The 27,088-nt window shown below is 40.2% G+C and overlaps 1 protein-coding gene across 10 annotated transcripts in view; it reads left to right on the forward strand.

The window, feature by feature from the left end:
* ZMYND8 (zinc finger MYND-type containing 8) overlaps nt 1–27,088 on the forward strand; it is a 122,407-nt gene that overhangs the window by 57,812 nt on the left and 37,507 nt on the right. For 8 of the 10 annotated variants that reach the window (XM_074970057.1, XM_074970056.1, XM_074970060.1 and 5 more), the window contains 9 exons: nt 1,750–1,898; nt 6,507–6,725; nt 7,611–7,724; nt 10,791–10,883; nt 11,972–12,059; nt 12,743–12,798; nt 13,819–13,896; nt 15,111–15,226; nt 16,494–16,972. In XM_074970057.1, coding sequence (XP_074826158.1) covers nt 1,750–1,898; nt 6,507–6,725; nt 7,611–7,724; nt 10,791–10,883; nt 11,972–12,059; nt 12,743–12,798; nt 13,819–13,896; nt 15,111–15,226; nt 16,494–16,972 — 1,392 coding nt within the window. The remainder of the gene's footprint in view (nt 1–1,749; nt 1,899–6,506; nt 6,726–7,610; nt 7,725–10,790; nt 10,884–11,971; nt 12,060–12,742; nt 12,799–13,818; nt 13,897–15,110; nt 15,227–16,493; nt 16,973–27,088) is intronic. The other 2 variants (XM_074970065.1, XM_074970058.1) reach the window with 1 other exon arrangement.

Below are 27,088 nucleotides of genomic sequence, written 5' to 3' on the forward strand. Positions count from 1 at the left end.
AGTTAATCTACCTCTCTGAGAGGTGGTACCTAGGTCAATGGAAGAATTCTTCATTCGACCTTCTCGCATCTACACCAGGGGTTAGGTCAACCTAACCGCAGTAATCAAGACACAACGTTTTTCACAGCCCTGATTTTTAATTGTAGACCTGTCTCAGTTTGGCAGGCATTTGTGTGAAGGAGTGAAGTGACTGAAGAGACCCATTGGAAAAGTCTCCCAAACTTTTTTTTAACCTGTTTTGTTTCAGACTTTTACTGCTCTGTTTGTTCATTTAAAAAGTTTAAGGAAAATTTAAGCCAGTGTTAAATTAAGCCTGTTAAGTAATTTGACAAACCAAAGATGAATGCTAGACTTATTCAGTAAGAGCTGATTGTCTACTACAGCTGATCACTTAATTGTGCCTTCTAAAATATGGCAGTAAATTCTTTGTAACACAGCCAAACTTTCCATGTTCGTTAGAAATCAATTCAATTTGGTAACAAGGAAAAAAAATAAAAAATACTCATATATTGTGTTTCCACCAGTATCTTTTGACTCACTGTCAGTCCTTTCTCACAAGAGACAGTTTAAATAGAGGTTAACCTTTTCTTGACCATAAATAATTCCTCTTAAAGATCTTAATCAAACACAAAAATCGAGGCCAAGAATAAAAACGGTAATAAATTCAAAATTTATAATAGGTCCTTTGAGGATCTCAAACCTATTACCTAATTTTTCAGTGGGGAACAGATAATGCTTAAAATCCTGGTTAGAGGCTTCATTTGTTGGTGGCTGGTTAGTTTGTTTTTTAATGTGAGAGAAGGCTGACTTGATGGGTGTTCATTGAAGCAAGCTGGTCAGGTTGTTTTTGGGGGCTGAATCTTTCTTCCCGGTCCCTTCACATTTTTGCTTGGTTTTCACAGATACAGTTATAAGCAGTTTGAAGGAGAATGTTAGTAGGAGGAACTTTGTTTGAGAGACAGTGTAGTCTAGTGGTTAGAGCAGTCAGGGTTCTATATTTGGTTCTGCCACAAACTTGCATGATGTTGGACAAGTTACTTCATCGCTCAGTTGTGGCTTATTTAGTAGATACTTCAACAGGGATCTTGTGATGTTAAAAATTCATGTTTGAAAAAGTTTTGAGATTTTGAAATGACATGTGCCATAAATGTACAAATATTACTATTTTGGTAAGATATATATGATATCTTTGGGACCAAAGAGACAAGTGAAATTTTCCTAGATCAAAAATGTCAAAGGTTTATTGAAATAAAGGGAAGAAAATCTGAACTATTCATTTACCACGTATTAATTTGTGACTCCTATATTCCCCTTCTTCAGCTTTATAGCCTGTGGTTCCCACTGTGTTACTTGACCTATTGCTATCAAGAATTACAAATATCGTTGTATCTTTGCTTCTTAAACTTAAGGTATAACTCTAGTAAAGAACTGTTCACTGCTACGCTTCATCATTGTATCCCGTATGCTTCAGAATTACTCATGAAAACAAGAAAAGTTTGTTTTAAATTTAATCCTGAGTGTAAGCTGAGAGCTTTCTAACAGCATGTATGAGCATTGCATAGCTATGTCCCAGCTACCAGTTTTATCAACTACTTGTAGAAGAGAGATTGAGAAATAGTGCTCTATTCAGTGAAACAGTAAAGAAATGCAAACTGCAGAGCTATGTAGGTCTCAATTGGATGCATTTTCAGCAGACATTTCAGGAAGTATATTATGGACTCTTTAAATGTGTTAATGTATTCGTTATAGATCCTGGCTCTGCCGAACGCACAGCACAAAAGAGGAAGTTTCCCAGCCCTCCACACTCTTCCAATGGCCATTCCCCGCAAGATGCATCTACGAGCCCTATTAAAAAGAAAAAGAAACCTGGCCTACTGAACAGTAACAATAAAGAGCAGGTAACGGAACTCATTGTCTTAATGCGATAACAGTGTATGAAATAATTAAAGGCTGTGATGAGAATGAACCTGGAGCTTTCTCCTCTTTACTCAGTTTCATATTGTACTGCAGATCTCCATTAGCTGATTGTGGTGAATGGACAAGATAGCTAAATAGGCCTTTGTCTTCCCTAATATCTGTGGAAACAAGGGGCACGCTGTGAAGCCAAAACCCAGGAAATTTAAACCCAATCAAATGAAATGCTATTTTTCTTAGTATATTGCCAACACATGGACTTCTGAGCAAAAGAAGTTATTGAGGAATATATTATAAATTATATTAATTAATTTAGCTGGATCTTTTAAAAGGACAAAATATATTCATAACAATATTTGTCATCATTAATATGGAAATAGTATCAGGAAAATCAAAACCCAGGTCTGAGAAGGATTTCCTCTCCCCCCTTACCTCTGTTACAAGCATTAACAAGTATCCAGGTGCTTTTCCCCTGAATTCCCCAGGAATTTTTCCCCGAATCACTGGATAGTGGCCATTGCCTAAATCAAACCAGATGAATCAAAGGGTCACCCTCATTGTGGGTATTTTTATTTTCTGTGTCCAGGTGAAATTACAGGTGCATCATATGATACTGTTCAGAGTTTACCTGATCTGCTGGAACAAATTCAGAAGCTGGTTTGTGCGCACTCTGAAAACTGGGCTTCTGTGCACTATCTCCTTATTAAAGTTTCATTAAGGCTGTAAATTAATGGCAGTTAATTCAAGTGATTAATGGAAAACAAATTAACTAGATTAAAAAAATTAGTCACGATTAATCACAGTTTTAACCACACTGTTAAAAAATAATAGAATACCAATTTAAATTTATTTTAAATATTTTTGGATGTTTTTCTACATTTTCAAATATATTGATTTCATTTACAACACAGAATACAAAGTGTACAGTGCTCACTTTATATTCCTATTTTTTATTACAAATATTTGGACTGTAAAAAAGGTAAAAGAAATCCACTCAATCTACAAGTCCACTCAGTCCTACTTCTTGTTCAGCTAATCACTAAGACAAACAAGTTTGTTTACATTTGTCGGAGATAATGTTGCTTGCTTCTTATTTACAATGTCACCTGAAAGTGAGAACAGGCATTCTCATGGCACTATTGTAGCCAGCGTGGCAAGATATTTACATGCCAGATATGCTAAACATTTGTATGCCCCTTCATGCTTCTACCACCATTCCAGGGGACATGCTTCCATGCAGATGATGCTGGTTAAAAAAAAATGTGTTAATTAAATTTGTTACTGAACAACTTGGGGGAGAATTGTTTGTCTCTTGCTCCGTGATTTTATGTGGATTCTGACATATATTTCGTATTAGGGCAATCTTGGATGATGACCCAGCATATGTTGTTTAAGAACACTTTCACTGTAGATTTGACAAATGCAAAGAAGGTACCAATATGAGATTTCTAAAGATAGCTATGGCACTCAACCCAAGGTTTTAGAATCTCAAGTGCCTTCCAAAATCTGAGAGGTACAAGGTGTGGAACATGCTGTCAGAAGTCTTAAAAGAGCAACTCCGATGTGGAAACTACAGAACATGACCCACCAAAAAAGAGTATCAACCTTCTGTTGGTAGCATCTGACTCATGATGATGAAAATGAACTTGCAATGATCCACACTGATTTGGATCGTTATCGAGCAGAACCCGTCATCAGTACTGTACACTTTGTATTCTGTGTTATAATGGAAATCAACATATTTGAAAATATAGAAGACACACAAAAATATTTAAATAAATAGTATTCTGTTATTGTTTAACAGTACGATTTAAAATTGCAATTAGTCAGGACTTTTTTTTAAACTTGTGATTGATCATGTTGAAATTTTTTAATCATTTCACAGCCCTAAGTTCCATTTTAAATATTAGATGCTTTATTTTTTAATTTTTACTTTCTCGTGCCAAATAATCACTTCACATTTATCTGCAAGCAACTAATGAGAAATTTTTTTTCTAAAGCAGTGGAGTCCAAAAGCCACCCTGAAATTAGTGGGCATTCTTGATTTCTTTCTTGTTTTTGATAAGACAAAACTGGGGATGTGTAGTGAGTCTGTTGGTCTTATTGCTGAGCCACTCTGAAAGTGAACTGTTTACCATGTAAATTGACCACCTGTCCTATTAACCCTTAAAGGTAATCTGAAGACTGGTGTAGAAATTTGTTTTATACCGTTTTTGCTGCTTTATAATGTACAAAGAAAGCTGAGAGTATGTTGAATTTTAAGTGGTCCTTTTCTGCTTGATGCCAATGTTAGAATTGTTAGAATAAAACATATGGAATATTCTGTTTTTCTAAAAGATACATGCTAGAAATTATTTTGGCAAAGTTTTATGGCCTGTGTTATGCAAGAGGTCAGACTAGATGATCCTAGTGGTCCCTTCTGGCCATGAAATCTGTGAATCTGTAACCAAAGAGTTATGGAGTCAGAGAACATGTATAAAACAGGTTGAAAAATTAGAGCTCTTAACTAGACAGTTATCACATAAGCCTTCTTGGCTGCAGCTCATTTTTCTACCTAGCAATAACTCTTTTTCACACAACTGGGTAAAGCATCATATTGATTTTTCCAAATCAGTTTGTAAATATGACTGTAGTTTTCTTTAGTTTTTCTATTTTATTAGTCAGCTCATGTTAACTTAATATAAGTACAGACTGTAGGCAATAAGCCCCTTTTAAAACCAAGAGACTAGCTACTCGAGGCTGACTTGACTAGCTGGGAGAGCGTGGAAAGCTACTGCTTCAATTCATCGAGAAAACAAGTTTTTCGAGAGGAGGGTTACTACTATGTTCAATGCTGAATTTTAATATATCAGAACATTTTGCTATGGTCAGAAACCAAGTGTGCGGATGTCTTTTTTTTAGGCAAATGAGTCTGTCACTTTCAGTCCTTCGGGCTCTTTTTTTGAGCCCCATGAATGTATCTCACTGGTCAGCTCAGCTGTTCAGCCTGGCTCAAAGGAAGGGAGGTGATGAATGTTTAAAAGGTGCAAGCACCATCATGCTAACACTCAGTTGCCCATGACTTCTAGAAAACTGAAACTTCTATTTAGAAACAAGAAAAGGAGTACTTGTGGCACCTTAGAGACTAACAAATTTATTTGAGCACAAGCTTTCGTGAGCTACAGCTCACTTCATCGGATGCATTCAGTGCATGCATCCGATGAAGTGAGCTGTAGCTCACGAAAGCTTGTGCTCAAATAAATTTGTTAGTCTCTAAGGTCCCACAAGTACTCCTTTTCTTTTTGCGAATACAGACTAACACGGCTGCTACTCTGAAACCTATTTAGAAACAGTTATGATCATTTTCTTATGTCTTTCTCGGGTGTGGATTTCTAAGGAAGTTTTTATGAAAACAGTATCTTTGCTCAGGAAATTTATCTGCTGCTTATTCCCCAAGTGAAGTCATAAGGTATTTTAAATTACATTGGGAATTTGCACTTATTTCAGCTGTTGGTGATCTGTACTCAGAGTAGCTGGATGGGTGAAAACCCCAAGTGTACTCTAGGAAAACTAATTTGCACCCATGCGCCCTTGCTCAAGTACTGAGTATGTTTTAGCAGTGCAAATTACAGCTTTCCCTTTGCATTTGGGGTTTTCACTCTCACAGCTACATTTGTAGTTTGTTACAGTTTCAACAACTGACAGCCAATTCCTAGTGTATATAATGCCTTCTACAGTATCTCTAATCCCACATGATTTCAGAAGTCTTTACTAGTATATGTATTACATATGCATAACCTCTAATGTTATATTACTGTATATAAAAGCATGTGAGCAGGGGGAGCCACTTAACCCATCTCTATGGTGGAAACACACAGTACCTGTTTAGCAGTGCTGCATATCACTTAAGGATAGAAAGAGATGAGTACTACCAGATTTAATTGAAATGTCAGGTGAACATAATATCAGCCATACTGGAAATTGACTAGGATAGTATTGTTAAAACCTCTACCCTTGCCAAAAGTGCTGTGGGATATTTAGAGGCTAAAAGTGATCTGTCTGCGTGGGGTCAGTTTGGCCCTGTCAGGCATGCTTTTTGAAATGCTATTGATGATGATTTTGCCGTGACCTATGCCAGCACTGAACTACTTTCATTTATAGTTAAGGGGATTTTTGTGCAAACAGTTATCGCAACAATTACAATTCCTACTGTAGGGAAAGTTGTGGAGACTGCAAATCTTAGCTTGCATTGCTCCTTATTGGGAGACCTGTCACCTCTAAAGGGCACATCTCTGTATTGAATATGAGGGTATCTACAAGTCTTGTTACTGGATTATGTCTCCTACATGCTGTATCCTTGTTTCCCTCTATCTCCCCAATTTGTTTTCAGTCATAAATTCAGTGTGAGCCATTAGTTTGCATATCAGTAGAGAGTAAACCTATTTACAAATATCCATTCTGCATTTAATGAGATAATGTACCTGCACAAATGCTAAATGAGCTCTGTAAACTGCTGTTTGTTTTTTATTATGAATATTGTTGTTTATTTATTACTTATTTGAAAATACAGATTTGTTTTGAAACCAAACCTGTCTTTCTTGCCTACATTTCAGTCAGAACTAAGACATGGTCCGTTTTACTATATGAAGCAGCCACTCACCACAGACCCTGTTGATGTTGTACCACAGGATGGACGGAATGATTTCTATTGCTGGGTTTGTCATCGGGAAGGCCAGGTCCTCTGCTGTGAACTCTGTCCTCGGGTTTATCATGCTAAGTGTCTGAAACTGACAGCGGAACCAGAGGGTGATTGGTTTTGCCCAGAGTGTGAGGTTAGTTGGATATAAGGACCTGTGTATGTGTCTCGTGTTCTTGAGATTCGAGGGAAATTGTCACACAATCAGAATTAGTTCTCCTTTTACTCTGTTTGGACTTCTGTTATTGTGAGTGCACCTTGGAAAAGGTAGTAGAAGGGGTAGTACGAAGACCCTTCTGTTGTCTTGGGTATCTAGATAACTTTTGTTTTCTAACCCTGAATCTTCAGCTTCCTTTGTTTTCCCGTCTGGAGAGAAGCTACATTTCAAAGAATTATCACTTTGTCAAGTACCCCTAATTCTGCAGAGTTTGGCTAATTTAACTTGTGCTCCCTCCGTTAGTGAGCAGATCAGCTCTACAGCAATGCATAAAAAATTGCTCTGTTGGGCCTACAAAACAGTGGGTATTAATATTATTTTTTCTTGAGAGGAATAAGTAAACATTTACTCATACTTTTTCAGTGATTCTTGGGTACAGAACTGTACATTGTCTCATTATTTCAATATTAGTAAATCCCACATACCATTTTGAGCATTTATTGGGTTAGAACCTAGATAATTTTCTTAAGTATTCATATCATAATTCCATAGTCAAATTTGGGAATTGAAGTACTCCATATTCACTTTAATAATAATAATTAATTAATAATGTAGTAGAAAATGGATATAATTTTCTTGTCTTTTTTAAATTTTTCTGATATATTCAGCTTATACATTGTGTAAAAGAAATTTCTGAGAAATAAGTTATATTTGTTGTGTTACACTGTCAGCACTGTTGTAGTTTCATGGGATGGCTCTTACCACCCACTTGAATAATGAAGGGACATTTTAATGTAAAATAGTCATGAAAAGCAGTCATCAAGAAGTGTTTTCTGATTAAATATTTGTAATCTTAATTTGTAGAAAATTACTGTAGCAGAATGCATAGAAACGCAGAGTAAAGCTATGACAATGCTCACCATTGAACAGCTATCATACTTGCTCAAGTTTGCACTACAGAAAATGAAACAGCCAGGGGTAAGGAGAATATTTTTTACATTAGACTTGCATGTATAATTTAATTCTGCATAGTTTGTTTCCTTTTATTGATCTTGATTATGGCATAGCTTATTGTATATTTGATCTTGAGCTAGTTAGTCGCCCACATATATCTGTAGTTGTTGATGGTAAACAGCAATGTAATTTATTATGGTGCTGGGTAATCTGTTGGTATGCATGTAAAATGAAAGATTTCCTGGTATCAGTGTAGACAGCATCAGTATTAGCACAACTTTGGCTGATAATGTTGTTCTTCTGCTTAAGTATTTTATTTATAGTCTTTGATATTCATCATAGAGTCTGAATGATCAAAAACCTCACACTATGTGTAAGGTGTAGGCCCCATTTTATAGATGGAGAAACTGAGGCTCAGAGTGCTTAGGTGACTGTTCCCAGATCACCCAGGAAGCCTGTGATAGAACTGGGTACAGAACCTAAATCTCATGAGTCCCAGTCAAGTTCAGCAGTCCTAAAGTTTTACAGTTGCTGTATGAGATCCAGGGATTAATTGAGGAATAAATTGAAGGAAGAATTAAGCTAGCAGTTTAACAATATTTAGAGTAGATATAGTGAAACTACAAAATAGAATTCAACACTTCCCACTCAACAAAGGTGAATGGGAAATTAGGGCCTAAGCCATCAATTTCTACACAGTCAAAGCTTGCTGCTGCTTTTTTTTAGCAGCAAAATCGTGTGCTTGAATGTTTCTCCAGGGCTAAAGGGAAGGAATCCTTTCTAGCTATTCACTAGCGGCATTGCTGCTCGGTGGCTACAACTGTAGGCATGGCCTAACCACAAAGTTGCATTGATTTAATTAAAAGGGTGGTGGTACGTTAGTTTATATCTGCTTTGTATTGGTTTAGTTTGCAACTTTTCTGTACATGTGCAAGATAAATTTAGGGTCTAGAGTAGTCTCTGCAGAGGGCATGTTTCTACACAATCTTGCACTTGTTTAGTTAAACCAGTGCGGATCCCCGTGTGGACAGACGTATATCAGTTTAAAACTGTTTTATCAGTTTAGCTTGCTCCCGTAAATTTACAGAGGAACCTGAGATTGGGGAGTGGTGTGGAGCAGACTTGTCATGTCATGCTTAATCTTTGCCTGATCCTGGGTCTGGCCAGGGGATGATTCAGAAACTGACAGAACTCAGAGCAGCTTTAAAATTGTGCTTGGCTGCCTTTGGCTCCAAGGAGCTACTCTAACAGCCAGAGGTTATCAAATTGCAAGTGTGGTCCAGCCATGACCCCGTTTTCCTAGCAATTTCTTCTGTTCTAAGCCAACAGTACACCACCTGCTGACGGAATCCTCAGAAGGCTGGTTAAGGTGGCTCTGACATGCAGGAGTCTGTCTCGGCGTCTTAGTTTTATCCCTCAATTGCCATAGGTCTGGAACTTTTAGGAGGCTTCAATTGTCACCTTCATCCCACTCTCCCTCTGCAAGCCTATGCCGATTTCAAGGACTAGTGATAAAGAAGTAAATTTGACTAGGATCTTCTAGATGATTTGTCAAGGATTGTTTCAAATCCTTTGTTAATAAACTGCTTTCCATTCCCATTCCTACACAGACGATATTATAGAACCGGAAACTCAGAAAATGACTGTGGGTCCACAGTATTACAGTAAGAAGTAAGGTTATGAAAACAAGAGTTTGAGTCATTGGCTCTTACCAGTTCTGATCTCTTTTATATAAATACTTTAGCAAAACAATAACAGCAGTTTCTAGGAAGACCATCATCTTGAGTATTGTTGAGTTTTGTCCTTTGAAAATCTTCTAACTCTGGTGTTGTAAATCTTGTGCTATTATAATGAGCTATTAGAAATTATAACTGCTGCTTTTAGGAAGCAAAATTACATTGTTCGTTTACAAAAGAGTATGCCAAGAATTATTATCTATGCATTGTGAAAATGCAGCTAGAAAGATTTTGCTTAATGAATATATTTGGGGTATTTCCTCCTTCAGGCTTGTGACTAACACCTGTCAATCAAGATATCATAGTATTTTTAAATTGAAGCTGATTATCTCTGGAGTATTATAGTCCATATATTCTAGAAAAATATGGTACTATGTGCCTTTTATTTGTTAGGATTTTTATTATTTATATCCTGAAATATAAAATAGATGGTACAACAAAATGCTCACTCGCTCTCTCCGTGTGTGTGTGTGTGCGCGCGCGCTCAATAGGATCCTCCTAATCAGGATGACCCAGTCTAGAGAGTTTTGCCCTTATTAAGCAGAATTCAGTGTTAAAATAAAATGCTATTTTGTATTGGTTCCCTGTTTCTGTAATTCAGTCACAGGAAACCAGTTGGTTCATGAAATAATTAAGGTAACGCAAATCTGTTTGAATTTCTCCCTCTTCCCTGCAAACTAGGATAAAATTTGGCAGCTGGAGAAATACAGAGCCACCAAGTTTCTGAGGGATTTTGTGGTACTGGGAGGTTGAAGTGGGCTAGCTGTAAACAGCATCTAATAAGGGAGAATTAAAACAGTTCTGCTTTGTTAAGCCACCTTTGATAAAGGTATTTTGAGGAGAAATGAGGCACTGTCAGGGTATGAGTGTCAGAAAGACCAGAAATCTTTCAGGTATCTCAATTGAGCAGAATTACTGTCCTAGTTGTGCAACAATCCTTATATTGGGTTAAATTTGTTTCTCCCCCCTTAAGTGGTTTGTACTGTACATAACATCAGTCTATCCCGAAAAAGCCTGATGGAAAAATACAATATCTGATACTTCCTAATTGTTTTTAGAAAAGCGTAAGTTGGAGGCCTTATGCTCTTATAGCTGTTTCTAAAAAAATGATTTAAATCCAGGCCTGTGGCTACCAGAGGCTGAACATACCATGAAATGAACCCCCTTTGGTCCATTCTGTTCTGTTGTAGCCTTTTTCTTCTTCATTAATTGTATTATCGGTAGTTCCAAAGAAGTACTTTTGCTCAGACCTCCGAGTTGGAAGTAGGTTTAGGGCAGGAATTGCAAATGTTGGGCTGCTGAAGCTGTTTGGTATTGGTAATATGTGGTTTGCTTGTTTTTTTCTTTTTAACAGACAGAGCCATTTCAAAAGCCAGTTTCACTGGATCAACACCCAGATTATGCAGAATATATCTTTCATCCAATGGACCTTTGTACATTAGAAAAGGTTGGTCTGCAGCTAGGGGAAGAAGCTTTATTTTAAAGTTCAGTTACTTTAGTTGGGATTGTTTTGGTTTTTTATACTGTTTGTAAATATTTTGGTACTGATTTGTGTTAATGATACCTGTTTCTAAAATCATTGTAATACCATTTTACTATTTAATTAATCTTCCTGCCCTTACTAGGTCCTTGTCTCACTTTTGTGGGTAAATCTGCAGATAGTTACTGCATAGTCTTTACTGTATCTGAGCTCAGCTTGTTCCCAGGGGAGAAGGAAGGCTGCCAAAGAATCAGTCATGACCCCCTGATTCTCAGTCAGTTGGCCCCATCATAAGTTAAAGTATCAGAAGGTCAGCTTTAATTTATGCCACAGAGGTGAGATTCCTCAAGGTTTTTACACCAGTATAGAATTGAACATGGCAGAGGCCGCTCCACCATGCCCTTTCTTTGCCATGACACACTCCCTCCCTTCCTGCTGGGAGTGAGGTAGTGATTTTCTGGCTCAGAGGGTGGTAGATCTACCTCCAGTGATTTTCTGTAGGCAGACGTTTCCCCCTATACATGGTGAATTCTTCAGCACACATCTTTGTCTGCTTTAATTTCACTTTGTACCATGGGTGGACCAGGGAATCCAAACCACTGTATTGTATTAGGTATGCTATAATATGGCCCCTATCTTTTAAAACTCTCTTGACCCATTAACCCAGTAATTGCAGGTAATGTAAAGTGAAAAGTAGAGGAAACTGGAGACTGAATTTATTGCATACAGATGTATACCATATACACATCATACCAGGGAATTACCTATTTTTTAAAATTTGAAATAATTATTGAATGCCTCTTATACATTTTTTTAATTATGTGAAGTACATTTTGATAGTGAATGTCCTTTTGGAGTAGTAAAAAAGTTCCTGGGGCATGTTCTGATTCTGAAAACAGTTCTTGCATATTTAACAACCACATGATTAATTGTGTTCACTAACATTTATTAATTGGGTGGTTGATAGGAAAAATAGTTTAAATAAAGGGGGGACGTGCTTTACATTGGTAAATGATCTCTGCTTCCTCATATATTTCTGATTTTCTTCTTTGCAGAATGTTAAAAAGAAAATGTATGGTTGCACTGAAGCATTTTTGGCTGATGCCAAATGGATTTTGCACAATTGCATTATTTACAATGGGGGTAAGTGTGTGCTTGCTTCCAGGAAATTAAAATTGTGAAAAGAACTGTAATAGTAGAGCAGTTTCTAGATTCATAGTTGGTGAATGCTGAAAATATCTACCTGTTAACTACTCTAGTGCCTAAAGAAATAGAGTTATGTTTGGAGAACTATCACAAGAGCAAATACTATCTGTGCTCATTATCTCACCAACAGTCCCAACTTAAAATGTGTGTTCTTCAGTGGCATACAGAATGGGGGGTGCTTTGTAAAAGCTTATTTGAGGAAACTTTATATTTCATGTATCAGTTAAAAGAAGCGCCTCAATAATACAGTTGCACTGCTATTTAACAATCTCCATGCAAATGCTGGAACAGACGAGAGAGAATTCCAGACTGAAACATGACTCTGAATGGTACCCCTCAGAATCATCCCAATGCAAACTGACTGGGAGGGGGTGTTTAGAGAAAACCTTTCACATAGCTGTTACCATGTTATGCATGGATTAAGGAGGAAATATCATCATATTGCTTTCACACGCACTACATTTATACAGACTTTAAAATGCTTTTTTAGATGTTTTTCCTTTCAAATGGATCTCATTTACCTGAATATTTAACTTTTTTTAGAAGGAAAATGTAAATTTTAATCTAATTTTAGGACAACAGTCATTTTAGTTGATCCTCTTTCCTTATCATTCCCTTAGGAAATCACAAATTGACACAAACAGCAAAAGTCATAATCAAAATCTGTGAACATGAGGTACGTGTTCCCCAGTTAACTTAATTTTTCTGGCTATATCAATTAAAATGTAAAGGACATTTTTATAGATTCATGTGTGAATTACAAAATGTTTTATTTAATCATAGTTTCAGTCTTTAAGTATGATGGTCTTAAACTTGCTGAATTAAATTTGCTAGTCTTAACTAGCATTTGCATTTGCAATTGCATTAATGCAGTGGCAGTTCTGAAAGTCTGGGCCTGAGCATTTGGCACTAGAAAGTTAAAACTGAATTTTGTAAACGTAATTTATTTGACCCATAGCAGTTGCAAATTGTCTAGTGATCTGACCCTTTGTATCTAAACTCACCGATTTCTACACCTCTGGGTCATCCCATCAGTGCCCCCAATTCTTATAAAGAAGTTCTGAAAACTTGGTGATTCTGAATAATACAGATTAAAAGCATGGTGTCTGATCTTCTTGTAATTCTCCATTTGTTTATTTAAAAAAACCTTTTACATGAGGAATAAAATATTTTATATCTGATTATGAATGAAGTGTCTTCTCTCCTTCTCAAACTAAGATTTTATTTTTGTCACTGGGACACATGGCAGTGATAAAATATAATCTGAAGAGTGATCTATGATATGACAATTTATTTGATCAACTCTCGGGTCCACCTATGATGCGTAGAGAAGTATTACATTTTACTTTAACAATGGTAAATTTTTCTTAGTTTTAGTTTAAAAAGAAGTATATGGAGCTTAATCATGCTGATTCATCTGTCCTGAATAATACCTCATCAGAATCCTTCAGTGTATCTTTCACATGTAAAATGTTCTGTATGATGTTCCCGGTGACCAAATATGGGGAAGAGCAAATGCTTCTCAAAACCATGTTGTAATGACTTGGCAAAAAGTATAATTATCTACAAAGTGATCTGTGGCTGCACATTTTCCTCCTGACGATAGCAGGATCCTAGAAAGAATAGAATAATAATGTTTTAATCACAGCTTAGATTGTTTTGAACTCTGCAGTAGCTGCTCACCTTCTTGTTGCAGATGAATGAAATCGAAGTGTGTCCAGAATGTTATTTAGCTGCTTGCCAAAAACGAGAGAACTGGTTTTGTGAGCCTTGTGTAAGTCAAAGATTTTTGTAGTTTAACACTTTTCTTAAGCAAAAAAGTTACCATTAAGTGTGTATGAATATATTGTTTCGTGTGCCCCTCGTTCTAAATCAGTGAGTGGTTATGGATCTGGACCAAGGGGAAGAGTTTAAAAAGCTGCTTATTGTGGCTGCAATGGATATGAAAAGTCGAAAGTTGAGTTACTTGTGCTCTTTTGCACATCCATGCTCTTCATAGTGGGTCCAAATGGATTTCTCAATTCTGGGGAACAAACACAGAAGTTAGGGATTTTGCTAAACATATCTTAATCTTATCAGAGATGTTTGACTGTCGTACTGTGCACTGTTACAAAGGATATGTACAGTCTGATGATTACAGGTGGTATTGACATCCAGTACTGGATGATGGAAATGTTTTAAAATTGACTTTTCTCCTGCCTATTCCCCTGGCCGCCAAAGAAAATATCCTTATTCTTGGGTCATCTGTGCTTACACGTGACACTTGGAGGCAGGGTAGGATTTTTAATATGTGAATATGCATTTCTGGTCGTGAAAATGTAGCTTGCATGTCTTCTGATGATGACATTTTAAATATTACACCAGGTATGCATAACCTATAACAGACAAAATTAAGACACAACTTCTCAAGGAGAAGCCTATAGTCCAAGAGCCTGACTCTTCAAGCCTTCTGCATGCAGAATTCTCTTGGCTTGAGGGGAAATGAGAGCTTGCAGGAGCGGCTCATACTTAGACAGAATGCAACAAACATTTAGGACAGGGAAAGGAAAAAAGATATCAGAATATCCAATTTGAATGTGTAGAAGTGCTGGTGCTGTTTCAAAGAATTGCTGCTTACATTATTTTGATGAGTGATTTCTCATAAGTACATATTATATTTGGTTGACATTTTTGATTTTTAAAAATTATAATTACAATTATTATAAAGGCTCATTTCTAATTGTTGGGATATGCATAAACCTAAAAGCTTCATAATAATGTACAGTTTGCAGAATAGTGATTGGTTAATTCATGGAAATAATCATTGGGTAATAAGCTCTTCCAGACAGGGATCTATCTTCCTTCTTATTTGGAAAGTGCTTGTGCATTGTGGGCCTTGTTGCAATCTAAATAATGAATAAAATGAAAAACCGCTCTGTGTGTCAGAAATTGGAAAATAATATATTGCTTACAATATTTTCTCACTGTGTGCTGTGCATCTTCTTCTAGAGCAATCCCCACCCTTTGGTCTGGGCTAAACTCAAAGGCTTTCCATTCTGGCCTGCTAAAGCACTGAGGGATAAAGATGGGCAAGTCGATGCCCGTTTCTTTGGCCAACATGACAGGTGGGAATTCAGTTAAAATATATGTGAATTGGCTGTGCTTTCTAAATTGTTGTGATAATTCTGCACTGTCAGAAGTTGTTTACACTATCCTGTCTTTGAATGTTTGATGGTAATAGCCGGAACAGTACTATTTAATGTATTTATCTGATCTAATCTATCTAAATGTATTTAAATTAAGATTTTGTCACATATTAAAATGAGGAGATATCTTTCATATCCATGTCCCTAGTAAATTGTTAAGATGATGGTTTTGTATGGCTGAAAAATCATGGATGTTAGAGATGGAAAAGGCCTTTTAAGTGGCTGTGTCCATTCTCTGGCCAGCGTAAGAATAAATGCATCATTTTGGATGAAAAACTCACATTGTAAAATGTAGTATCCTCATCTGAAATGCCAGTTTTGCTCCAGAGAGAGTTTGGTTAATTCATTTCGCTTAGCCTGGTCAGAGCTCTACTAGATAGAGGATACAGTGACCACTAACAGTGGGTTTAGCAAGAATTGAAAAACATGAATCTACAGGGCTGTATGAGGCCGTGCATTTATATACTCTTTATGGCTATGGAATAATTAAGTCAGAGCTCCTGGAATTTTACAGTCACCTGTGGGTTTGGTGGGTCTGGAGTTGGATAGCTACATGAAATCATGCAAAATATAATAAATTCTCCAAACCTCTCTACTGCACCTGTCCTGATAGAACTTCAGAGTATACTACACAGTATTCAGAGTAGCAGCTGTGTTAGTCTGTAGTCGCAAAAAGAAAAGGAGTACTTGTGGCACCTTAGAGACTAAGAAATTGGTCCTTTTCTTTTTACTATACAGTATGTATACAGTTTTACATTGTAAAGCATGTGCATGCCACAACTGCTAAGCAGTCCTTTTAAAACAAACTCTCTGATAGGCTTTTCTGCTTTGTCCCTAACCCCAGCTAGTCTAGATTTGAAGATTGTTTTTTAGGGGATCTTTTTACAGACTTAATGAATTATCTAGGTAAGGAGTCGTTTCACTGGCTGTGTTTCTGAGTCAAAAAATACGTTAGTGGTAATCTAAAACACAAATTATTTACCAAAAAACCCTACTAACTATGCAAGATTAATTAAAGTAAGAGGACATTCAAAATTTTTAGAGGATACATTGTGTGCTGGTCTTCGGATGTTTTGGTATTAAAACAAATTAATCTGGGTTAAAAACTAGCAATTTCAAATAAACAATGCAGAATTTAATTTTATATTTCCTTTTTTCTTTTTGTTTTTTACTGTTTTGTATGTAGGGCCTGGGTTCCAATAAATAATTGCTACCTCATGTCTAAAGAAATTCCTTTTTCTGTGAAAAAGACTAAAAGCATCTTCAACAGTGCAATGCAAGAGATGGAGGTTTATGTGGAGAATATTCGTAGAAAGTTTGGAGTATTTAATTACGCACCTTTCCGGACACCGTATACTCCCAACAACCAATACCAAATGTTATTAGACCCTACAAACCCAGCAGCTGGAACTGCAAAGACAGACAAACAAGAGAAAATCAAACTGAACTTCGACATGACAGCATCACCCAAGATTCTAATGAGCAAATCTATGCTGAGCAACACTGGTCGAAGGATTTCCTTGACAGATATGCCACGGTCACCAATGAGTACAAACTCATCAGTTCACACTGGATCCGATGTTGAACAGGATGCAGAGAAAAAAGCAACCTCCAGTCATTGTAGTGCAAGTGAAGAGTCCATGGACTTCATTGACAAGAGTTCAGGTAAAAGCTAGGGAAAGAGGGATGCTGCATTTGGTTTAAAACATTTTTTTTTCTTAAATGTAATTAATAAAAACAAGCTTTTTTGCCTGGCAGTTTACAAGAAAGTTGTAGATGAAGGGAGCAGTTTAATTTTATCCATCAAAAGGCACAGAAAAGAAATAATAGAATTAAATTGCATCAAGAAACATTTATTTTAAATAGCAGGATATTTTTGTAACTATCAGAATGAGAGCTTATGCACTCACCATCACTGGAGATATTCAAGTTGAAACTTGACAGACAATTTTTAGGACAAATTTAAGAATAATAAGGTCTATACTACTGTGTGCCTGATTCACCAATACATTACTCCATTGAAGTCAGTGGAGTTACACCAGTGTAAAGCCCTACAGTGCCAGGAGGCAGACTGGATAAGAGGAATCCTGATCAAGTGCAAGGGTCAGCAACCTTCAGCACACAGCCCATCAGGGTAATCCGCTAGCAGGCCGTGAGATATTTTGTTTACGTTGACCAGCCACAGACACTGTCCCCTGCAGCTCCCAGTGGCTGAGATTCACCATTCCCGGCCACTGGGAGCTGCGGGGGATATGCCTGCGGATTACCCTGATGTGGCATGTGCCGAAGGTTGCCAACCCCTGGTCTAGTGGTTAAAGCTCAGGACTGGGGATTAGCAGGTCTTTATTCTGTTTCCAGCTGTGCCACAGAGTTGAGCAAATCACTTAACCTGGATTTTTTTCTTCCATAAAGTGGGGTAGATCACATGCACCTCACGGAAGTGTTGTGGAAATTGATAATTAATGATTGTAAAGTTCTTTGTGATTCTTGGAAAAAAGCAAAAATCATCTTTGCATCAAAGCAGCTGCTGCTGCAATTGTTGGCTAAGATTTTCAAAAGTGACGAGTAGTTTGGGATGCCCAGTATTTGGGTCATTAACTTCAGACACCTTGAAAATTACTTGCTTTTCAGAGAGGACCTTCTTAAAGAATCATTTAAATACTGGCACTAATACTAGGTGTAATTTCAAGGGAGCTAATAACTTTAGTTTTTAAGGGTAGGGGAAATGACCTATCTAAACGATATTCAAAGAGCAGTGTAAAGGATTTCATATAAAAATTTGGAAACTGGAAAAACTAGATAACACAGCTTTAGGTATAATAGTAAAATGGAGTGAATTCTCAAATGTTGCTCATCTTAAACACAGAACTTAATTCAAGAAACTACCATTCATGTTTCTCAATCAAAAGAGGAGCCAAGCGTATGGGAAATAAATACATGAAATATTTTTTCCTTGTCCTTAGATTTATTTAAATTTCTGAGTTGCTCTTCTGCCTCCCTGTAGAGACTTTTATCTTGGATAGACATTTGAGAATTCCATTTCCTTCAAAATAATGTCTATTGAACCTGTAAAAACCTTTCTTAAACCTGTTTGTATGTTGTCAGAGGGACTCAGCTTTTTCGGTGTCTGTGTGATTGCACTGATGATATACACCTTTCTGAATCTCGTATTGTTTAGTGATGAACTCTAGTAGAACATCTGCTAGTGCATGTCATGAACAAGAAGGAGAAACTTCTGTACTAGCTGCCTTTTGGTTTAGAGAGCAGGGTTGCTGATAGCAGAGTCAGAGCTTATAAAGACTGGGAGTGGATGTGTCATTACACAAAGTAAAACTATTTCCCCATGTTTATTCCCCCCCCACCCCCCCACTGTTCCTCACACGTCCTTGTCAACTGCTGGAAATAGTCCACCTTGATTATCACTACAAAAGGTCCCGTCGTCCTGTCCTGCTCTCCTGCTTGGTAATAGCTCACCTTACCTGATCGCTCTTGGTACAGTGTGTATGGTAACACCCATTGTTTCATGTTCTCTGTGTATATAATTCTCCCCACTGTATTTTCCACTGCATGCATCCGATGAAGTGAGCTGTAGCTCATGAAAGCTCATGCTCAAATAAATTTGTTAGTCTCTAAGGTGCCACAAGTACTCCTTTTCTTTTCACTGGTAGAGTGTTCATCATCTTGTGAATTGCCACTCTCCTTTGAAGTCCCTGAGTGTAAGGAATTGTAGCGCGAGTCCTGTTTATTTCTCTTTTTTGGGGGAGGGTTCACTTTTTGGGAAGTATTTCTCTTCATGGAGAAACATTCGTTTGTATTTTACAATCACTTTTTTTAAATTGAGGAGTATTTGGATCTTCTTGCTAGTAGTGCCACTGTATAAGTGACATTGAGTCCCAGTCTTGCTCTGATTGATTTAGTGAGATTAGGATTGGGCCATTTATTTGCAACTCTGCCAGTTATAGCTACAGTGTCAGAAACAATAATCCAGTTTCCAACCTACTTTAAGTACTTCAAAAGGAAATTTTTAATTATTGAACAAAATCTTTACTATATAAACTCTTCACTGGTATGCTCTGCTCTTCCTGTAAACTCAGCAGAGTCAAAACATTCAGAAGCATAAACAGAAGTCCAGGATTTTTAATTTATTGATGTTGCATAACTCCACCTGATCACTTGATGTCTTCAGACATGATGTGTTAAGCTATTGTGTCAAGGCACCTCCTTTGTCTCACCAGCCCTAGCGCTTCCCCCTCTGGCGATGGTGGGCCTGGGGTAATCAGCCCCACTCAGACAGGGTTTGCCTTCTCCCTTCTGTGCTCCCTTGGTTGTATTTTCAGGGTAGGCCTGAGGGGTGATCCTCCACCAAACAAAACGGAAACAGACTTCTAAACAAAATCTGTGGGGGCGGAGGGGGAGGGGTACCTTAGGTGTCAGTTCTTCCCTTAGCAGGCACTCAGGTTTGGCTGTTTTGCTCTTTGGGAAGGAGCACAGCCTCTCACCCTAGAGCAGCCTATTTCCCTGCTGCCACTAGTCTGGCAGCAGCTTGTCTTTCTCTCCTCCCCTCCCCCCCAGCCCCCCAGGGGTTTTTAAAGGCCTCAGGCAGCCCTTAATTGGATTCAGGTGTCCCTAATTGACTTGAGGTAACCCCTTCTCAGCTGCTAAAAAAAGGGCTAATATATCGACCTTCCAGGACCCTATTGCAGCCGTCTGGCCTGACTTTGTCACACTATATAATAATTTTATTAAGATGATGTTGAAATAAAAAGAAAACGGTACAGAGTTTAAGCATAGAAGTTTCTGGTTATCAGGGAATAAGGTACAGATTATCAAGGGGTGTGAAATTTGGTTTAGGAACGGGTGGCGTAAGGAATACATAATCTATAATCTCCCCGATTGGGGGTAAAAGTTTAACAGGTCAAAGTACAGACATTGAGATATGGGGGTATGTTGTTCATATAATGGCTGTGTTCAGGTGTGGAGTATAATGAGTGGATATGATGATGAGAATGGATTTACCCTCATTTGGTGGGATTTAATGTTCAGTGAGTTTAAATGTACATGCTAAGTGTCCTATAGTTACCAGGCCCTTAAAGGTTAAATATCATAGGGCAACAGAAAACCTCTCTCTCGTGCTACTTTACATTAAGTCATCATCAAGTCTTCAGTTGCCTTTGAGTGGGGGGATCCAGTTACAACACAGTTCCAGTTTGTGGAATAAACAGAATCTTAAGTGTTTAGAACCAACCCAGATTTGGTTGGAATGCTATCAGGGATCGTTCTGCACTATAAAAGGAAATGGTGCTGAACCTGGTTCTTCTTCAAGGAGTGTCCCTATGGGTGTTCTACTTTAGGTGATTGTGCGCCCTGTGACTCTAGTCAGAGAATTTTGACAGCAGTACCTGTGCTGTGCATGCACTCTCCCCGTCTTGCGCCTGTGTCGGCACTTGACTAGCACTGCGCAGCCACCTCCACTCTCAGTTCCCTCTCTACTGCCCTTGATCCGAGTCAGAGCCCCAGCAGAGCGCTCACCTGTTTACCTCAGAATTAGTTTAGATAGATTAGTCACGTAGTTTTAGAGTAGTTAGGTTAGTTGATTCCCTTTTTTTCATTTTCTCCCCACTTAAAAAAAAAATCCTTAAGTGACGTTGTTTTCCCTCAAAATGCCAGCGTCTCCTGGCTTTAAATGCTGCATTTCCTGCCGGGAGGCAATTCCAATTTCTGACTGACACTCATAGTGTGACCGGTGCCTGGGGGAAATTCATGTGCCCCAAAAGTCCAAAAATTCAATAGTCTCACGGCCAGATCAAGAAAAGCCAGAGACCTTAAGCTGAAACTCCTCTTAATGGAGAAGTCCCTCTGTCCCGCTTCAGACCTGGGTTTGCAGACTTCTCCGGCAGCCCTGTCACCACATGCAGCTTCTGACAGACACCCCTCCTCCACCCCACAGGGAGGGGACCTGTCTTCTAAAGGATGTGGAAAGAGGAGAGCTAACACTCCCCCTGAAGACCACGCCAAAGAAGAAGTGTCTCTCGACTCCATCTGCTGCTTCGGTACCAACCACGCTGCGGCGTAGTACCTTTGAGTCGGCAGGGACTTCCGGCACTGGCAGTGCCTTTCAAGCCGCGGACCCTAAGCTGGCAGGCCCTAAGAAGGAGGGAAGGGGGAAGACCGCCGCCTCTACCTCGGGACCGACAACACACAAAAAGCGCTCAGTACCAAGTGACTCTGTACAACAAGCAACACTGCCACCTCCTGATATTATGCTGTATTGCACAGATACAGCACCGCAGATCCCCGCGCTGTCCTCGGTGCGATCTATGCAGGCTCTGTTCCTACCGACACTGCAAGGTCCCCTAGTACTGCCACAATTCTCGGTACCCGTATCTCCATCAGTACCACAACAATTTCTTGCTCCTAAAGACTTGACAGTTTCCCCAGTACCAGAATCACCTCTCTTTGGTACAGATACTGCTTTGGTACTTTCGCAGCCGCTCACTCCAACGACAAGAGCTGCTCCTCCTGAGGATGTGGAAGGAGAGGCTTTCTCCTCCAACAGTCTTTACCCATGCCAGCCAGTATTCGGTCTGCACTTCAAGAGCATCCCAACCTCCGACTCAGCCTGATTTTCAAGAGTGGTATGGTCATCTGTGGGGACCCCTGCCTGTGCCCTTCCCACCTCAGTGGGCATTCTGAGACCTGTGGGCAGCTTATAGATAGTTTTACTCTTAACACCACAACTGCCACCATGGAGACACACAGACATGCTATACCAAAATCCACAGTGCCACCAGATGCACCTCCCAAACAGAATTCTGAGGAGGCGGAAGAAATCTTAGATCAGGAGGCAGCTCCTGCTACCTTCACCTGACTCTCACCAGATCAGACTGTTATGCCTTTTACACCTACTGCTGGAGATGATCACAGGAACTTCCAGGATCTCTTCAGACGGATTGCTGACACGCTCCAGATAACCCTCGAGAAGGTCTCCAAATCATGACACGAGCCCTTGGATATACTCCACACATCCACCTCCTCTAAGATTGCCCTCCTGATTAATTCAGCACTCATGGAACCTACTAAGAACATATGGCTGACCCCCACTACCATCCCTCCCACATCTAAGAAAGCAGGCAAAAAATTCTGCATCCCTTAAAAAGGGATGGAATTTCTATTCGCACATTCTCAGCCAAATTCATTGGTAGTTGATGCAGTTAATGAAAAGGGCAAACAACGTTCCTCCAGAACCACCCCTTCTGATAAGGAGTGGAAATGACTAGACTTACTTGGCCGCGAGGCCTACATGCCAGAGGACAAAAGGGAGCAGTTGCTCATTTCTGAGGGTCATCTCTTGGCTAGGACAGCCCTCCAGGCATCTTTGGACTCTGCTGACAGGGTGGCAAGGACCATCGCAACCGCTGTAGTAATGCGCCAGGCATCCTGGCTTCATCCTGTCAGGATTCCCCAAGGTAGTCCAAGCCACGGTAGAGGACCTTCTGTTCAAGGGTCCAAAACTGTTCTCCAGCAAGACTAATGAGTCACTTCAGTTGTTGAAAGACTTGAGCCACTCTCAGATCTCTTGGCATTTATATGTCTGCAATAAAACATAAGCAAGACCGGTATTATACATTGCAGCAACCCAAACAAATCCCATACACGCAGCAACCGAGACAATATGCTAACCAACGGAGTAGACAGAGACAGACCAGACGCGGCCCAAACTCCTCTCAATCTACCATCTCTCAACAATCAACATCCAAACAGCAGATTTGAAGGTTTGGTCCAGGGCTTGTCCGACCTCTCTCATCTATTGCTGCCTTCATTACATCCCACCAACCATCCCTTCACCAAACACCTGATGCCGTTCTGTCCAACCTGGTGAACCATCACTTCTGGCAGATAGATTCTGGAAATCATCAGGACTGGCTACGCCATCCAGTTCTCTCCATCCCATCTACCCACCCTCCCTCCCCATCCCTCTTCAGGGACCTCTCTCACAAGCCTATCCTGAGACAGGAAGTGGAGCATCTCCCACAACTGGGAGCCAGTTCTCGTACATCACAGAGGGAATTCCCTTTATTTTTTAACACGAAAGAAATCTGGAGGAGTGGAGACCTATCCTTGATCTCAGGACATTAAACAAATTCATCAGAATGCAACGATTCAAGATGGTTACATTATCCACAATCGTTCCAGCACTGGAACAGGGGGGTTGGTTTGCAGCCCTCGACCTGCAAGATGCATATTTTCACATTACCATACGCCCAATGCACATGAAATTTCTTCAATTTGTACTGGGACAGGATCATTTCCAATATACATTACTACCCTTTGGCCTTTCCATGGCCCCCCGGATATTTTCTAAACTTCTTGCTGTGGCAGAGGCTCATCTTCACAAGCATGGGGTCATGATATGTCCCTACTTAGACGACTGTCTAATCAAGGCTCACACTCAGGAAGAAGCCAGCGCAGTCACGCAGCAGACTGTATCATTTTTTACCAGTCTAGGTCTACAAATAAACCTCCAAAAGTCCACATTAACATCAGTTCAGTAACTGGACTTTATCGGCACACACCTAAATTCTAGGGAAGCAGTAGCATCGTTACCTCGTGAGAGATTTACCGTTTTAATGAACATCATCAATACTTCGGTGCACAGACCCAGGATATCCGCTAGGATATGTCTCCAGCTACTAGGTCACATGGCGGCAACCACATATGTGGTAAAACACGCCAGGCTGCACATGCGCTGCTTGCAGGGTTGACTCAAGACGATGTTCACACCACACAAGCGCAACTTCAACAAACTTCTAAGCATACCAGTGTAGCCTGCATGTTCCACATAAACAGGGAGGTGCGAGGTCACATAAAAATGTGGACATGGTGTATACATCACAGCATCACCATATCAGCCACATATCTACCGGGGTCTCAGAATGTCATTGCCAATGCCCTAAGCCAGAGGTTCTCGAACGATCACGAGATCCAAAGCATATTCCACCAATGGGGGTTCCCCGCATTAGACTTGTTCACCACGAAAAAAAACAGCAGATGCACAGCCTTTTGCTCCAGAGCAGGCCTGGGATCGGGATCCAGAGGCGATGCATTCTTCATTCCCTGGGACTCATCCCTTCTTTATGCCTTCCCTCCCACCCCATTGCTGTCCAGGGTCTTGCACAAGATCAGAATTGATCAAGTCAAAGTCATCCTGATAGCACCAGCATGGCCCAGACAAACATGATACCTATACCTGAAACAGATGTCCTCATCCCCCCCCCCCCCCCCCCCCGGCATCTCCTCACATTTCTTCCAGTTCTCCTCTCTCAAGACGTGGGCCAGACTCTGCATCCAGGGTGAGGATATAACTTGTTCTGACGACATTAAAGACATCCTGCTAAACAGCAGGAGGCCCGCTACACGGGCTACGTACTTACATAAATGGAAGAGATTCCACATGTGGTGCCTAAACAAACAAATCGACACCACCACCTCAACTATACCAGTGGTCCTGGACTACATGCTCTACCTTAAGAAATGCAGCCTTTCAGTGAGTTCACTGCGGGTGCATCTGGCAGCCATTACAGCATTCCACTAGAAAGTGGATGGTGTTTTAGTCTTTGCTCACCCAATTACCAAAAGGTTCCTCCAGGGAGTGCGCGACCTCTACCCAGAACCCAGAGTCCCAGTGGCACCGTGGGACCTGACTTTACTGCTTCAGTCTCTCACAACTGCACATTTGAACCCCTGGCCACATGTTCCCTTCTACATCTTTCCATGAAAGTGGCCTTCCTACTTGCTATCATGTCTGCGAGACGCATGGGAGAAATTGGTGCTCTTATGGCTGGACTACCCTATACAGTTTTCCTCAAAAATAGGGTCACTCTCAGACCTCACCCCAAATTTTTGCCTAAGGTCCCTTCTTCCTTCCACATCAACCAGCCTATCCATCTTCCCACATTCTTCCCTAAACCTCACAAGAACAGACAAGAAGCGATTTTCCACACACTAGATGTCAGAAGGATGCTAGCCTTTTATTTCGAATGGACTAAATCACTTAGGAAAACGCCTAAATTGTTCCTTTCCACCATGGAATCCTCTAAAGGCAAACCCATCTCTAAACAGAGATTTTTCCAGATGGATTTCAGATTGCATCCAGGTCTGTTACCGACAACATGACCTGCAGCCCCCCTCACGGGTCCGAACACACTCCACCAGATCAATAGCCACATTGGTTGCCTTCTTACACAACGTGCCTATTACTGACATATGCAATGCAGCTACTTGGAAATCGCCACATACATTCATTCAACACTACATCATTGATCAGGTCTACCCATAAGGGATATGGGTATCCTTATGGGAGGCTACCCATAAGAAGGGGAGGTCTTTGGAGGGATAGCTCAATGGTTTGAGCATTGGCCTGCTAAACCCAGGGTTGTGAGTTCAATCCTTGAGGGGGTTATTTAGGGATCTGGGGGAACTATGGGGGATTGGTCCTGCTTTGAGCAGAGGGTTGGACTAGATGACCTCCCTTCCAACCCTGATGTTCTATGATATTCAAAACTGCCTAGCAGACATGTTTACCATTTGTAGAAGTCAGCCCACTTATTTAGGAGGCTAAATCAGGATTTCAGAATCTAAATTTGGGGGGAGGGATAGCTCAATGGTTTGAGCATTGGCCTGCTAAACCCAGGGTTGTGAGATCAATCCCTGAGGGGGCCATTTAGGGATTTGGGGCAAAAATTGGGGATTGGTCCTGCTTTGAGAGGGCGTTGGACTAGATGACCTCCTGAGGTCCCTTCCAACCCTGATATTCTATAATTCTAAGATTTACAGTCTCTGAAGACTCAGCCTCTCAGTTTGGTACTGTTGAGTCAAAGGACTCCTTCTCCAGTACCGGTAGAGCTGGAAGGCCCTGGAGCTTGAGGGAGAGACCTGGCTCTGACAGTGTTTCAGTACCCTGTACCAGGGACAAGGAGGGCAAGTATAAGCACCCCGATCTAGTACCATCAAGCTCAGTCGTGCCATCTGAACGTATCTATTTGACACCCTCGATCCCGAGCAAACAATAGCACCAGAGTCCATTGACATCTACATCAATATGCCTGCCATCAACAGTACTGTCATTTTCGGTTACCACATCGGTAATGATTCCCTACTCAGTACCACAAGAGTTTAGATATGTGAGGAACCTGTCCATAACAGATGAGCTGGAATTTCCGCTCCTCATGAGTACTGAGTGTCTTTCGGTACCGAGACCTTGGTCTCCAGACTGCTACCATTCCTCAGTACCACAAAACTCTCCAACCTTTTCTATGGAGGCTCCTCCATTGGATGATGTTGAGTAGGATGAAGGGGACTTCCAATCAGTCTCTTCAATTTCAGTCTAGGGTTTCCCATCATATCATGTCATTAACCCATTCTTTCACAGTCACAGGGAAGATCGTGACTGTCATCAAGGATGGTGGAACCAACCCTGCATGCCACCCACACTCCCATGTGTCGGTCTCCTCCTCCCCCCGCCTCCCGGTGGCCATACAGGGATCCCTGGGCTGCTTGCCAACAACAGTTCTCCACCGGTACCATCTCAAGGGGAAACTAGGCTTGTTCAGTTCTCTCCTCCCCAAACATCCTGACCCTTCACCCCTCCCCTCCCACCCCCAGAGGAGAAGACGTTTGAGGAATAGGAAGCCAGGGCAGATACATGGGCCACGTCTCAAACAACCATTTCATCCTCATTTCCAGATGAAGAAGTTACCCCTCCACCACCTTCCAAGGCTGACA

Source organism: Natator depressus, chromosome 13 (assembly GCF_965152275.1).
Source record: "Natator depressus isolate rNatDep1 chromosome 13, rNatDep2.hap1, whole genome shotgun sequence".
In the NCBI taxonomy this organism is placed as follows: domain Eukaryota; kingdom Metazoa; phylum Chordata; order Testudines; family Cheloniidae; genus Natator; species Natator depressus.